Source organism: Pseudopipra pipra, chromosome 28, assembly GCF_036250125.1.
Source record: "Pseudopipra pipra isolate bDixPip1 chromosome 28, bDixPip1.hap1, whole genome shotgun sequence".
NCBI classification, from domain to species: Eukaryota; Metazoa; Chordata; class Aves; order Passeriformes; family Pipridae; genus Pseudopipra; species Pseudopipra pipra.
Window position 1 is genome coordinate 2,694,222 of NC_087576.1, and position 13,522 is coordinate 2,707,743.

The 13,522-nt window shown below is 35.6% G+C and overlaps 1 protein-coding gene across 2 annotated transcripts in view; it reads right to left on the reverse strand.

Annotated features, from left to right (window-relative positions):
* Positions 1–13,522, reverse strand: part of EBF2 (EBF transcription factor 2) — a 140,706-nt gene that overhangs the window by 9,017 nt on the left and 118,167 nt on the right. For both annotated transcript variants that reach the window (XM_064638186.1, XM_064638185.1), the window contains exons 11-15: positions 10,723–10,811; positions 9,954–10,019; positions 9,214–9,391; positions 7,084–7,269; positions 4,103–4,270 (exon numbers count right to left, since the gene is read on the reverse strand). In XM_064638186.1, the coding sequence (XP_064494256.1) occupies positions 4,103–4,270; positions 7,084–7,269; positions 9,214–9,391; positions 9,954–10,019; positions 10,723–10,811 (687 nt within the window). The remainder of the gene's footprint in view (positions 1–4,102; positions 4,271–7,083; positions 7,270–9,213; positions 9,392–9,953; positions 10,020–10,722; positions 10,812–13,522) is intronic.

The window sequence follows — 13,522 nt, forward strand, 5'->3', positions numbered from 1 at the left end:
GACTGGTTTTAACCCAGGCTTAAACACTGCTGTGGTTACCACACATGGAAGTTATATTCTAGATTTTCAGTAGTGCTTGTGAGTAGAATGGCATGCTCTGGGGGGCTGCTATTAATTAATGGATATAATAATAACAACAATAATAACAAATATGGCTATAACTACTAATTATGGAATTAGATCATACATATTATTATTTCAAATCTCCTCATTGCAACAGGCTGCAGTGAGGAGGATGGAAGTTGTATCACCAGCAAACCTGCCTTTGAACAAAAGATGTGGCCAAAACACATCCCAAACTTTACATTAAAGCTAAAAAAACCCCCATGGGGATGTTTTCCACATATTATGGGTGGGAAATGGAGAGGTGATGTCAAAACACTTCCCTGCTGGGCTTTGGGAAGGGACCTGCAGATATTCACTGTGCTTTGGCTGTTCCAACCCAGCTCTATTTGCTGATGCCCAAGTTTGATCCAGCAGCAAATAACCAGGAATGACATGCCCAGCCCAGCCATTCCTGCTTTCTGGCCCAGGGAGGGGGCAGGAATTCTCAGTCTCCCATTGCCCCAGCACAGTGAGTCCATTCAAGGAGCCTCTCGGGGAGCCTCCCGTTGAGTTTTTGGCCACATGTGTCTGGCAGCACTGTGGGAATGTTCATTTGGAGCTCAGGCTCTGTGTGCCTGGAGCCTTTCCAAGGCATGTGCTCCCCAGCTTGCAGCCATTTCAATATTTCACTTGGAATTCGCCTCCGTGGCTGGAAGAGTTCAGGAGTTCCAAGGACCTGGCGTAACAAACCCTGGGCAGATGTGTTTGTGAGGGAACCACAGCTCCTTAAATTCATATATTTATGTTTGTGTTGGTGTAGAAATCCCACCAAAAAAAAAGGGACGTGGTCAATAAATTCTGTAGCCATTTATCTATGCCCAGGTCTTTGTATCCTGACTTAACTCACTAATTAATCCTGAACTTTAATTCTGAACAAGGAGTGGGCTTTTGTCACTGAAAATTCATGGATGCGAGGTTTTAGCGTGGAGATTTTGTTATATTTAATATCAAAGCTTCATTTTTACAATCTCTTATTGATCACTGATTTATACATCTCATATTTGATCACTGCATCAAATATGTTGTCAACACCAAGTGGCATAAATGGCACCAAATGGTCTCAGGTTTCCTGGTGATAAAACCTCCATCCTCCTCACTGCAGCCTGTTGCAATGAGGATATCTGAAATAATAATATAACCTCTTTATAGACAGGTTAAAAAAGAGGGAAACTTTTGCTAAGAAGATTTACCTTACTTTAATTTAAATTATTAATTTAAATACGAAGTCAGTTGGTTTTTAATCTGTCCTCTTTCTGTCTCCCAGGAACAATCTGAGTGATTTTTCTCACTGATTTGTGTTCAGCTCTACCTCAGGTAACTTCTTAATATTTAGACCTTCTCTACAAAGCAGTTAGACAAGTTTAAAGCAGATTTAAATCTGTTCTGAACACACTGATTTATCCTTAAATTAAGCTTAAGCTAAACAAGCAAACTGTTCTTCATTTGATGAGCCTTCCTACTTAAATGTTTAATTAAAACAGTTTGAAATTACGTCGCCCTGAAACAGTTCCCTAAAACAGCAAAACCCTCTCCTTTTTTATAAAAATGCAGTGAAATAAATACACCCTTTCAATGACTGATGCAAAGAACACTTTCCCCCTAAAAAAAAAGGAAAAAAAAGATACCTGCAGGGTGGGTGGTGATGGTGACTCTTTAGACACCAGGATCATACAGAACATTAACAAGGATAAACCCATTTCTAAATAGTTTAACTGTTGGGCCAACAAAACTTTCCATACCTAGAGTTTAAAAAATTGCCTCAATTCCTTCTTTCAGCTTCCTTAAACACAGAAAAGAAATTATATTCCCTGTCTACACAATACCTGTGGATTTACACGGGCAGATCAATGGATTTGCCCATTAATGGGGAGATGAGGATCTTTCATTAACAGGGAGAAGATCTTTCATCAATGGGGTGATGATGATCTTTCATTAATAGGGAGAAGATGGTCTTAGAAAAACACGGATTTTCATGGAAATGGGGCAGGGGAAGAAGCTGTTGCAGAATTCCCTAAGCTGGCTTTTAAAAACCGAATTGTTTTCGGTCGGCACGCTCAGAATTTCCTGGTGACACCAAATAATCCCGGGTTCTGCGAGTCCCCGTGGCCCAGCTGAGGGTTTCTGTCCCCCCCCAGCCCGGCAGGTGTGGTTTGTAGGGCTCATTTCGAATTCCCACTGCCTCTTGGCTGGGCTCAATTCCCAGAGCTGGGTTTGCTCTGGGATCTCCAGCGAAGGCTGAAGGAGCCAGATGACTTCTCCGGCCCTATAAAGGCTTTTTTATGGAGACTCGGAGCTCATTTATGTGCCACAGCTCCCCCCCCTCCGCAGCCTGTTAAAAGCCAGAATTGAGGCAGGTTCCCGTTCTTATCTCGCTGCCCACATTTGTTCCGCAGATCACCTTTAAAAGGGCTGTAAATGGGCTGCGGGGCTCAATTCCCGGGCTGAGCCTAAACCTCGCCGCAGGTTTCGAGCCGGGGCTGTTTTGCGCAGAGCTGAGTGTTAACCCGCGTTTAACAAATCCCCGCAGCCCGAGGAGAAGCCATTCCTCACAAAAGAGCTGCTATCCCACTATATTCTAGGGGAAGGTCCCTTCCAACCCAACTGACTCTATGATTCTATGATTCTATTCCACTATATTCTAGGAGAAAGGGGTTGGAAAGGGATGGGTTTAAGGTCCTTCCCAACCCAAACCAGTCTGTGGTTGAAGGGCACCATCAGCTCAGACCTTTCTCGGGGTGAAAACGAGGGTTTGGCCCCTGCTGGTTTAAAACCAAACAGAAAATCTTAGGAAGAATTTCTTTGCAGAGAGGGTGCTCAGCCATTGGAATGGGCTGCCCAGGGAAGGGGGGGATTCTCCACCCCTGGAGGTTTTTAAGCTGAGACTGGATGTGGCATCAGTGCCATGGGCTGGAACCAAGTCCAAGAGTTGGACTTGATGATCTCGGAGGTCCCTTCCAACCCAACTGGTTTTAATCCAGGCCTAAGCACTGCTCTGCTTAACATGTAAATGAAATAAAATGGTATTTTGTGGGATACCAGGGGCTTTCTGGAAAGGTGTGATCCTCCACAAGCCATGGGGGAGGTAAATAATTAAATTATAATAATTCAATATAGGTGTAATTGCTCATCCTGTTTTTATATATGTACCTATATAACATATATATTTAATTATTTGTCTACATCACAGTTTGTGGTATATATAGAAAATATCTATAATAAATAAATGTAATGTATATTTGAGATATATATATACATTATATAATATATATTATATATATAATGATGATTATATATATAATGATATACAATGATGATATATATATTATATATATTATATATATTTATTATATGTATAATCATCATTATATATATAATTATATTAGATATATAATGATGTATATATTATATATATTAGATATATAATTATATAATATATAATATATATTATTATATATAATTATATATGTTATATATATAATTATATAATATATATATAATATATATATTATATATATAATTGTATATATTATATATAATGATGATTATATATAATATATATAATGATATATAATGATGATATATATTATATATATTAGATATAAAATATTTATTATATATATTATAATAAATTATATATATAATCATAATTATATATAATATATATAATTATATTAGATATATAATGATGATATATATATAATATATATATTATATCTATTATATCTATATAATCATCATTATATATATAATATATCTATTATATAATGTATATATATTTTACACACACACTCTCTTGCCAGATGGAAATCAAGGTGTGAAATAAAGAGTGAGTGCTCCTGGTGGAACCCAACTGATTCTAGGATGATTCTGTGAACTCGGATTGTTGCTTTAATCCCTTTCCCTGGGATACCAGTGGGATGGCATCCACGTGGTGGCTGTGTTTGCCTCTGCCAGGGGTTTAATATCAATTTAATATAGAATTCCGAGCATTTCTTACCTCTAAAGCCATTTCCATTGCCACTGGAGCAGGCAGGGGAAGGAGACCCTTGGGGTCTGATGACAGGAGCAAAGGCACTCTTCTGTTTGACAGCGGGGAAGACGGAGGACGAGAAGGGGAGGATGGAAGAAGTGCTGGAGGAGCCAACGGTGGGGCTGGAGGACATCACTGCAAAGGGAACAAACAAAAAAAGGCTTTTTTTTCATCAGAAATGCAACTGTAGAAGTTTGGTAAAACTGCTGAAAACGCCTCGTTTTAGCTCGTCAAGAAGGTCTCGTTCTCGCAGAGACTCGAATTATATTTTTATATCTATTTATATATAAAAAATATATATTTTATAGACATTACTAAATATATTCATATATATATAAATAAAATATATATTTTATATAAATTACTAAATATATTTATATATATATAAAATATATATTTTATAGACATTACTAAATATATTTATATATTAAATATATTCATTAAATATATCATATATATAAAATATATATTATATATATTTATATATAATATATATAAAATATTATCTATTTAGAATAAATATATTTTATTTATATATAATTCTATTTTATATAATGTATTTTATTTTAAATCTTCGAAAATGAAGGGGTGAGGAGACCAGAAAATTGTAAGTCATCAAATGTTCATATTCATCAATATGAACAGTAATGGCCTGGCCACTTGGTGCCTTTGGAAATTGGGAAGGCTGGGAATTCCTGTGCCCTCCCCATTTTCTTTTAAAAATAAAATTTCCTTGTTTTTAGGCTGTTTCTTAGATTTTTATGTAAATCGGCTTCTTTTTAAAGAAGCATCTTGCAAGAAAAAAAAAAAATGATGTGTCCAGTACTTTGTTAAGGAATTGTTTGCTTCCAGAATAATAACGGGAATGTTGATCTGAGGGTGAAGCTTGTACAGCTCCCTCTGTTTAGGCTGGTTTTAATCCAGGCCTAAACACTGCCCTGCTTAACATGTAAATGAAATAAAATGGTGTTTTGTGGGATACCAGGGGCTTTCTGGAAAGGTGTGATCCTCCACAAGCCATGAGGGAGGTAAATATTTAAATTATAATAATTCAATATATGTGTAATTGCTCATCCTGGTTTTATATATGTACATATATAATATATAGCTAATTATTTGTCTACATCACAGTTTGTGGTATATATATAAAATATCTATAATAAATAAATATAATGTATATTATATATAATATGTATATATTTTATATATATATATTTTACACACACACTCTGTTGCCAGATGGAACTCAAGGCATGAAATAAAGAGTGAGTGCTCATGGTGGAACCAGTAACTAGAAATGCAGAGCTTAATTCTATCCCTGTTCTATTTCTGGTTATTAAGGGAATATAGTTCCAGAGGAAATTAATCCCCAATTCAGCTCTCAGTTATTGATGATGTGTTCAAGCTCATAAAAATTATTTCACAGTGGCTTTTGCCCAGGCTTTGGGCAAGTCCCTGTGCTAAAAGTAATGGTGACTTGCTTAATAAAGTTGCAAATTGGGCCTCCTTTCTCACTGTGGCCTTTGCCACTTAGGAATTGGTGTAAGGATATGTTTCTCTAATATCTATTTATATAATATCTAGTAATATAATATCTATTTTATATTATATATAATAATATATACACTGATATATATAATATATGATAATATATTATTAATAGTACTATATAATATTCATTCATTCATATATGATATATAATATATGGTAATATATAGTATATAATGATATATTATATATAATCATTAATATCAATAATATTAATAATTAATATGATATATAATCTTTAATCAATATATAATGTATAATTATCTATGATGTATAATAATATATAATATATAGTCATATATAATCGATAATCCATAATGATATATAATATAATATATAATTATCTATAATCTTTAATATATAAAAATATATAATACATAGTCCATTATAATATATAGTAATATGTATTATTAATATAGTCATATAATCCATAATGATATATAATATATAATAATATACTATATATGTAATATATATGTATATGTGATACTATAATATGTAATATGCAATAATATATATAATAATATATATTATATATAATAAATATATATAATAATATACTATATATGTAGTATATATGTGTATGTAATACTATAATGTGTAATATACAATAATATATAATAATATGCTATATAAGTAATATATATGTATATGTAATACTATCATGTGTAATATGCAATTATATATAATCATATACTATATATGTAATATATCTGTATATGTAATACTATAATATGTAATATGCAATAACATATATTATAATATATATTATATATAATAAATATATATAGAATAATATACTATATATGTAATATATATGTCTATGTAATACTATAATATGTAATATGCAATAATATATAATAATATACTATATATGCAATATATATGTATATGTAATACTATAATGTGTAATATGCAACAATATATAATAATATACTATATATGTAATATATATGTATATGTGATACTATAATATGTAATATGCAATAATATATAATAATAGACTATATATAGTATATATGTGTATGTAATACTATAATATGTAATATACAAAAATATATAATAATATACTATATATGTAATATATATGTCTACGTAATACTATAATGTGTAATATGCAATAATATATAATAATATACTATATATGTAATATATCTGTATATGTAATACTAATATGTGTAATATGCAATAATATATAACAGTAATAATCACGTAAGGATTTAAAAAGGAAAGAAAAAAGAAACAATCTTGACTATTCCTCTCCTTCTCTTGAAAAACAGGGATATTTTTCGTCAGCACCAAAACCCCCCAAGCCCAAATCAGCCCCTGGTCCCCAAAGCCTGCATTTTGGGCTCAGTGAGTGGACTGAGGGAGCAGCAGAGGGAAGGCCAGGGCCGTACATCCGTAGGGCGATGCCGTGGGAGAGCCGTTGATGAAGCCCGGCGAGCCCGGCACGCCCAGGTTGCCCATGGGCACGTTGCTGTAGCCGTTCATGCTGTTGCTGGACGTGCTGTAGTTGGACTGTTGGGGGGTGGAGCTGGAGGAGTAACCCCGGGGGGAGATGCTGCTGGTGTTCCGGATATAACCTGTGAAACAGTTCCAAATGCAGCCATGAGTCCGGCTTAAAAATTAAACTCCCCCTTAATTAATCGACTCATTTAAACCAGGCTTAAAAATTAACCCCCCCTTAAATAATTGACTCATTTAAACCAAGCTTAAAAACTAACCTCCCCTTAAAACTCATTTAAATCAAACTTAAAAATTAAACCCCCCCTTAAATAATGGACTCATTTAAATCAAGCTTAAAAACTAACCCCCCCTTAAATAATGGACTCATTTAAACCAAGCTTAAAAACTAACCCCCCTTAAATAATGGACTCATTTAAACCAAACTTAAAAATTAAACCCCCCCTTAAATAATCGACTCATTTAAACCAAGCTTAACTAAAACATTCCAGCAAATACCATTTAACTCGGTGGGTTTTTTCAAGTTAAGCAATACTGTGTTTTAAGGCGACTTTTGGAAGTGAACTGATGTGTATTTTTATAAGGAGGTTTGATTTACTGAAAACTTAAATTTACTCAAAACCCCTGGACAATATTTTGTGTTTATCTTTTTTTTGTGAGCTAGAATGTATATATATGTGGGATATATATATATTTATATATATATATTTTATATATATATATGTTTATATATATTATATAATATATTATATATATAATATTATATATTTTTATTATATATTATATATTATATTTATTTTTATATATTGTATATAATATATTATATGTATTATATATTGTATATAATATATTATATGTATTATATATTGTATATATTTATATATATTGTTTTTATATATATATGTGGGATGTTCTACACATATATTTATATATTTACATATATGTATACATATATATACATATATATTTATATATTTTTATGTTTATATACAGATATATTTTATATATATATGGTTATCAAAAATGCTCAAAAACTGTTTGAACCATGGTTTAAACACATATATGCGTATATATTTCTATTTTTTATATTTATATAAAAATATATTATATATATATATGGTTACCAAAACTGCTCAAAAACTGTTTAAACCATGGTTAATCTGGTTATCAAATAACTCAATAATTATTTCATTATCTGGTTAGTGAAGTGGTTATCAAATCTGGTTATCAAATATATTCTGGCTATCAAATACACCCTATAATTGTTTCATTATCTGGTTAATGAAATGGTTATCAAATCTGGTAATCGAATATATTCTGGTTATCGAATATATTCTGGTTATCAAAAATATTCAAAAAATTGTTTCACTCAGAGTTAATCTGGTTATCAAATATACTCAAAAATTGGTTCACCCATAGTTAACATGGTTATTAAATATAATAAAAAATTATTTCAGCTGTTGTTAATCTGGTTATCAAAAATACTCAGTGACTGTTTCATTATCTGGTTAGTGAAATGGTTATCAAATCTGGTTATCAAAGGTACTCTGGTTATCAAATATACCCAATAACTGTTTCATTATCTGGTTAATGAAATGGTTATCAAATCTGGTTATCAGTTAACAAATACACTCAATAATTGTTTCATTATCTGGTCAGTGAAATGGTTATCAAATCTGGTTATCAGATATCAAATACACCCAATAACTGTTTCATTATCTGGTTAATGAAATGGTTATCAAATCTGGTTATCAGTTATCAAATACACCCAATAATTGTTTCATTATCTGGTCAGTGAAATGGTTATCAAATCTGGTTATCAAATGTCCTCTGGTTATCAAATACACCCAATAATTGTTTCATTATCTGGTCAGTGAAATGATTATCAAATCTGGTTCTCAAATACACCCAATAATTGTGTCATAGGTGATGTGGTGAGTGGAAGGTGGTGCAGCCCCAGCACCATCCCCAGGGGCAGCACCCCCGGAGGGTGGAGGAGCTGCCTTGGCATCGCCATCACGGGGATTTTGGGGTGCAGTGCCCAGGATCCCCCGCGGGCTCACCTTGGTTGTTGCCCTGGGTGGAGTCGGAGATGCTGACGCCCAGCTGGCTGCCGTAGGAGTTGATGCCCATCATGCTGCTGTGGGCAGGGGAGCTGGACAGCGCCGGGAGCTGCCCGGGATTCCTGGGAACGCTGTACAGGGCCTCGGCGATGTCGGCCGCTCTCTTCAGGATGATGTCCTGGGGGAGGGACATGGAATCAGAAATGGGGTGGCAGGAAGGACATGGAGGGTTTGGAGCAGGTCCAGAGAAGGGCAACAAGGCTGGGGAAGGGACTGGAGCACAATTCCCATGAGGAGAGGCTGAGGGAGCTGGGGGGGCTCAGCCTGGAGAAGAGGAGGCTCAGGGGAGACCTCCTCACTCTCTGCAACTCCCTGACAGGAGGGGGGAACCAGGGGGGGTTGGTCTCTTTTCCCAGGCAACCATCAGCAAGACAAGAGGGCTGGGTCTGCAGCTGTGCCAGGGGAGGGTTAGGTTGGAGATTAGGAAGAATTTCTTTGCAGAGAGGGTGCTCAGCCATTGGAATGGGCTGCCCAGGGAAGGGGGGGATTCTCCATCCCTGGAGGTTTTTAAGGACAGACTGGATGTGGCATCAGTGCCATGGGCTGGGAACCACGGCGGGGTTGGATCAAGGGTTGGACTTGATGATCTCAGAGGTCCCTTCCAACCCAGCTGATTCTGTGATTCTATGAATTCCAGGGGTTTTTAGGGAACCTGCCCATGTCCCACTCACTCCCCTGACCTGGTTGTTGTGGGGTGTCCCATACAGGGCCTCCACCAGGTCAGCAGCTCGTTTCAACAGCATCTCCTGGGGGAGGAGCAGAAAAAAGACATTTTTAACAGAAGAAAAACCAATGTTTGTGTGTGGCCACTCTGAAAACTGGGTGACAGTTTTAATTCCTCCTTACAGAGGAATTATTTGCCAAGTATCTGAAAAATGGAACCCCCTCCAGCGTCTCCCAGACATCCCAGACTATCAATCCCTTTTCCCTGCCAGTGGCTGTGGAGAGCCCAGGGCTTCATTCTGACCTGGAGCTCTCCAGAGTCCTGAACCTGCTCTGCCTCACCAGCCTCAAAAAGGGAGACACATTTTGGATGTGCCCGTTTCCTACTGAATTTCCATTTATTCTTGTGCCTAGACACGTAAATATGTGCCTATAATGCAATATATTCCTTTGCATAGACACATAAATACGTGTCTATAATTTAAAATATTCTTTTTGCCACTCTGGATGAATGCAGAGCACAGTGACAACAAACTGGGGAAATATCTGCAGTGGACTCTCATTTTTGCAGCAAAGATTCACAAAGTGCTGGAGCTCCAACAGATAAAAATTTCTGGCACCTCTGGGTTCCACACAATCACCTCCTTGTTTGGACTTACAACTAATTGGGGAATTATTTCCAGATGTGATTGTCATTTAAGGCATAATTTTGTCTCTTTTATGAATTAGAAGTGAAAAAAACCCCTATATTTATTTGACTGAGTGAAATGCTTAAAAATATTTTACCTTAGCTAGTCTTTCAGGGTCACCAGGATGTCTTGGGATGACCTTCTGCAGTCTTTGGAAGCCATAATCTATGGTAGGTTCATTTAGAGCTGGAAGGAAAACATAAAACCCCATCATATTATATGAATATATATATTTATTTTTATATATTTATTTATATATAAATATACCTTTGAGATATACCTATATATATATTTATATATAAATATATATATACCTTTGAGATATACCTATTATATATATACACCTTTGAGATATATATATTTGAGATAAATATCTCTTTGAGAGATACCTATATATATATATAAATATATATACTTTTGAGAGATATGTGTATATACCTTTGAGATATATATATTTGAGATATATATATCTTTGAGACATATATCTTTATATTATATATCTATTATATATACACCTTTGAGATATATTTCTTTGATATATATTTATCTTTGAGATATATGTATCTTTAAATATATATATATAAAAAAATATAAAAATATATATATTTCTATGGCTCTATCTCAATAAGGGAACCTTTGAGATATATTTCTTTGATATATATTTATCTTTGAGACATATGTATCTTTAAATATATATATATATAAATATATATATAAAAATATATATTTGTATGGCTCTATCTCAATAAGGAAACAAAGAAATCATGACTTCTGCACTTAAAACTGCTCCAGTTCTGACTTCTCACCACCTAGCAAAGGCTGAATGAATAATTTGGGAGACACAGCAGCACCATCACAAAATACCTCTTTTCAAGGTGAACGTGTTTGCTCTGGACAAACTGACCATGGCAGGAATAAAGCAAATTATGGGACAAACATAAATCAGAGCAGGTCTCGTGCTGTTGGTTGTGGAGGCAGAAATCAGAGTGTGGTATCTGCTTTTTTAATAAACACATCCCACCCACGCCCCCGACGTTCTGCAGCCCCAAAGTAGGGCACAGCTCCTCGTTAGACACGCTCAGCTCTCCAGTTGTGTTCTGCAAACATCTCCACTTCCCTGGAACGATGGGAATCTCTGGTGGATAAACCAGGAGGTTTTGACCCAGATCTTTAGTCAGCAAGAGCTGGCAGAGCCCTCTGACGATTCCAGAGAGCTTCCCGTGCTTTCACAGCCAAATTGTGTTTGTAATTGGGAAATAAGGATCCCGTTTCTGGTTGTTCAGGAGGAGACTCCAATTTCCACGGGAGCAGACCCCAAAAGTCAGCCCTGCCTGCCTCTGACACATCAGCACGAGCAGTGGGCACCAGCACGGCCCCGGGGATGTTTTCCTTGGGATTTCCTTGTCCTTCAGCGTGTGCCTTGGAACACAGACCCCACATTCATGCTGAGGATCCTGCTCGGAGTTTCGTGACACATTTAATAAGTAACACGTGCAAGTCCTTCAGCACTGCCCTCATTTGGTGCTGGATTCCATCCTCTCGTACCATTTGTGATTCTTTTGGGAAAAAAATAGCTTTTTTGGGTTTTTTTTTTTAAACAACTGGTGACTGGCACAGCTGAAAACCCCTGATTGCAAGAGATGCTGGTGGCACTTATTGAATCTTCCAAAATATGCTCAGCTCCTTCCAGGAGAACCATCTGAGGCACCAGGAGGATGAAACTATCAAGTGAGACAGACTATTCCACTGATCCAGGCTCTCTGTTTGCCTGGGTCTGTCTTTGGTATAACAACATGAAGGTAAAAGGTCATATTCCCCACTGAGATACATTTTATATTTACTTTTTATTAAATAATTATGGCATGGCATGAAGTTTAAATATTACAGGAGATAATCAAGTGGGAATTGAGTAGAGAAAACCCAGACCTGAGAATTTAGTCTTGGCTATACTTAGAATGTCTTTGCTCTCCACTGGGAGCCATTCTGGTTTGCTTAAGGAGTTTAATAATACACATTTCAACTGCCACAGAATCTACATCCCATTTGGGAAGAGGGGTTTTTTTTGGGGGGGTGGGTTATTTTGCCAATAATCCTGAGAATTATAGGCCAGTTCTCTCAAGAGCCTGTACATCATTCTGTGCCATTTCTCTTCTTGATTACCAATCTAATCATCTGAGTTATGCATCTTCAGCAAAAGAAATATGAAACATATAGGAATCCAAACATATATCTGTGTACATAGCTCACTAAAAATAGCTAATGGGAATAGGCAAAATGCTAAATTCGGGAAGAAGAAATTGGCCATTGTTCAACCAACATTTTTCCAATGGATTGGCGTGGAGATTTTCATCCTGATGGATAAACAGAAGCAAATCATTTCTCGACAGTGCTGAATTGTTCTAAGAACTCAGCCCTTCTGAATCAATGTGTATATTATGTCTTTCAGCACAAAGCTTTTCTGTACAGCCTGCAACCAAATTGCCTGCTACTAGTTTCACTCATTAATGAAACAAAAATATCTCTGTCGTGAAATCCTGCTAAAAAGCAGCATTTATGGGAGTGAATGACACCTTGCTATAGAATCCACCAGTAAGTTTAAACAGCTCCCCCACAATGCCACTTCCACTGAGAAAAGAGCTACTGGATCAGTAGGGATTTATCTGTGTATTAGACAGAAATACGCCAAAATTATGTCCCAGTGCTTTTGGGTTCCTGGGTTCAGGGACCATGAAGGGGTCTGACACACAAGCAGGCTGTTCATTATGCCCTGGAAAACAGACATCTGAAATTAACCCCCCCAGAAAACTGATTCAGGCCCAGCAAAAATCCTTTTGACAACCCCCATATCCAGAATTTCAGGCTCGAGGAGTTCTCTTGAACTTCCCAGAACATGGTTT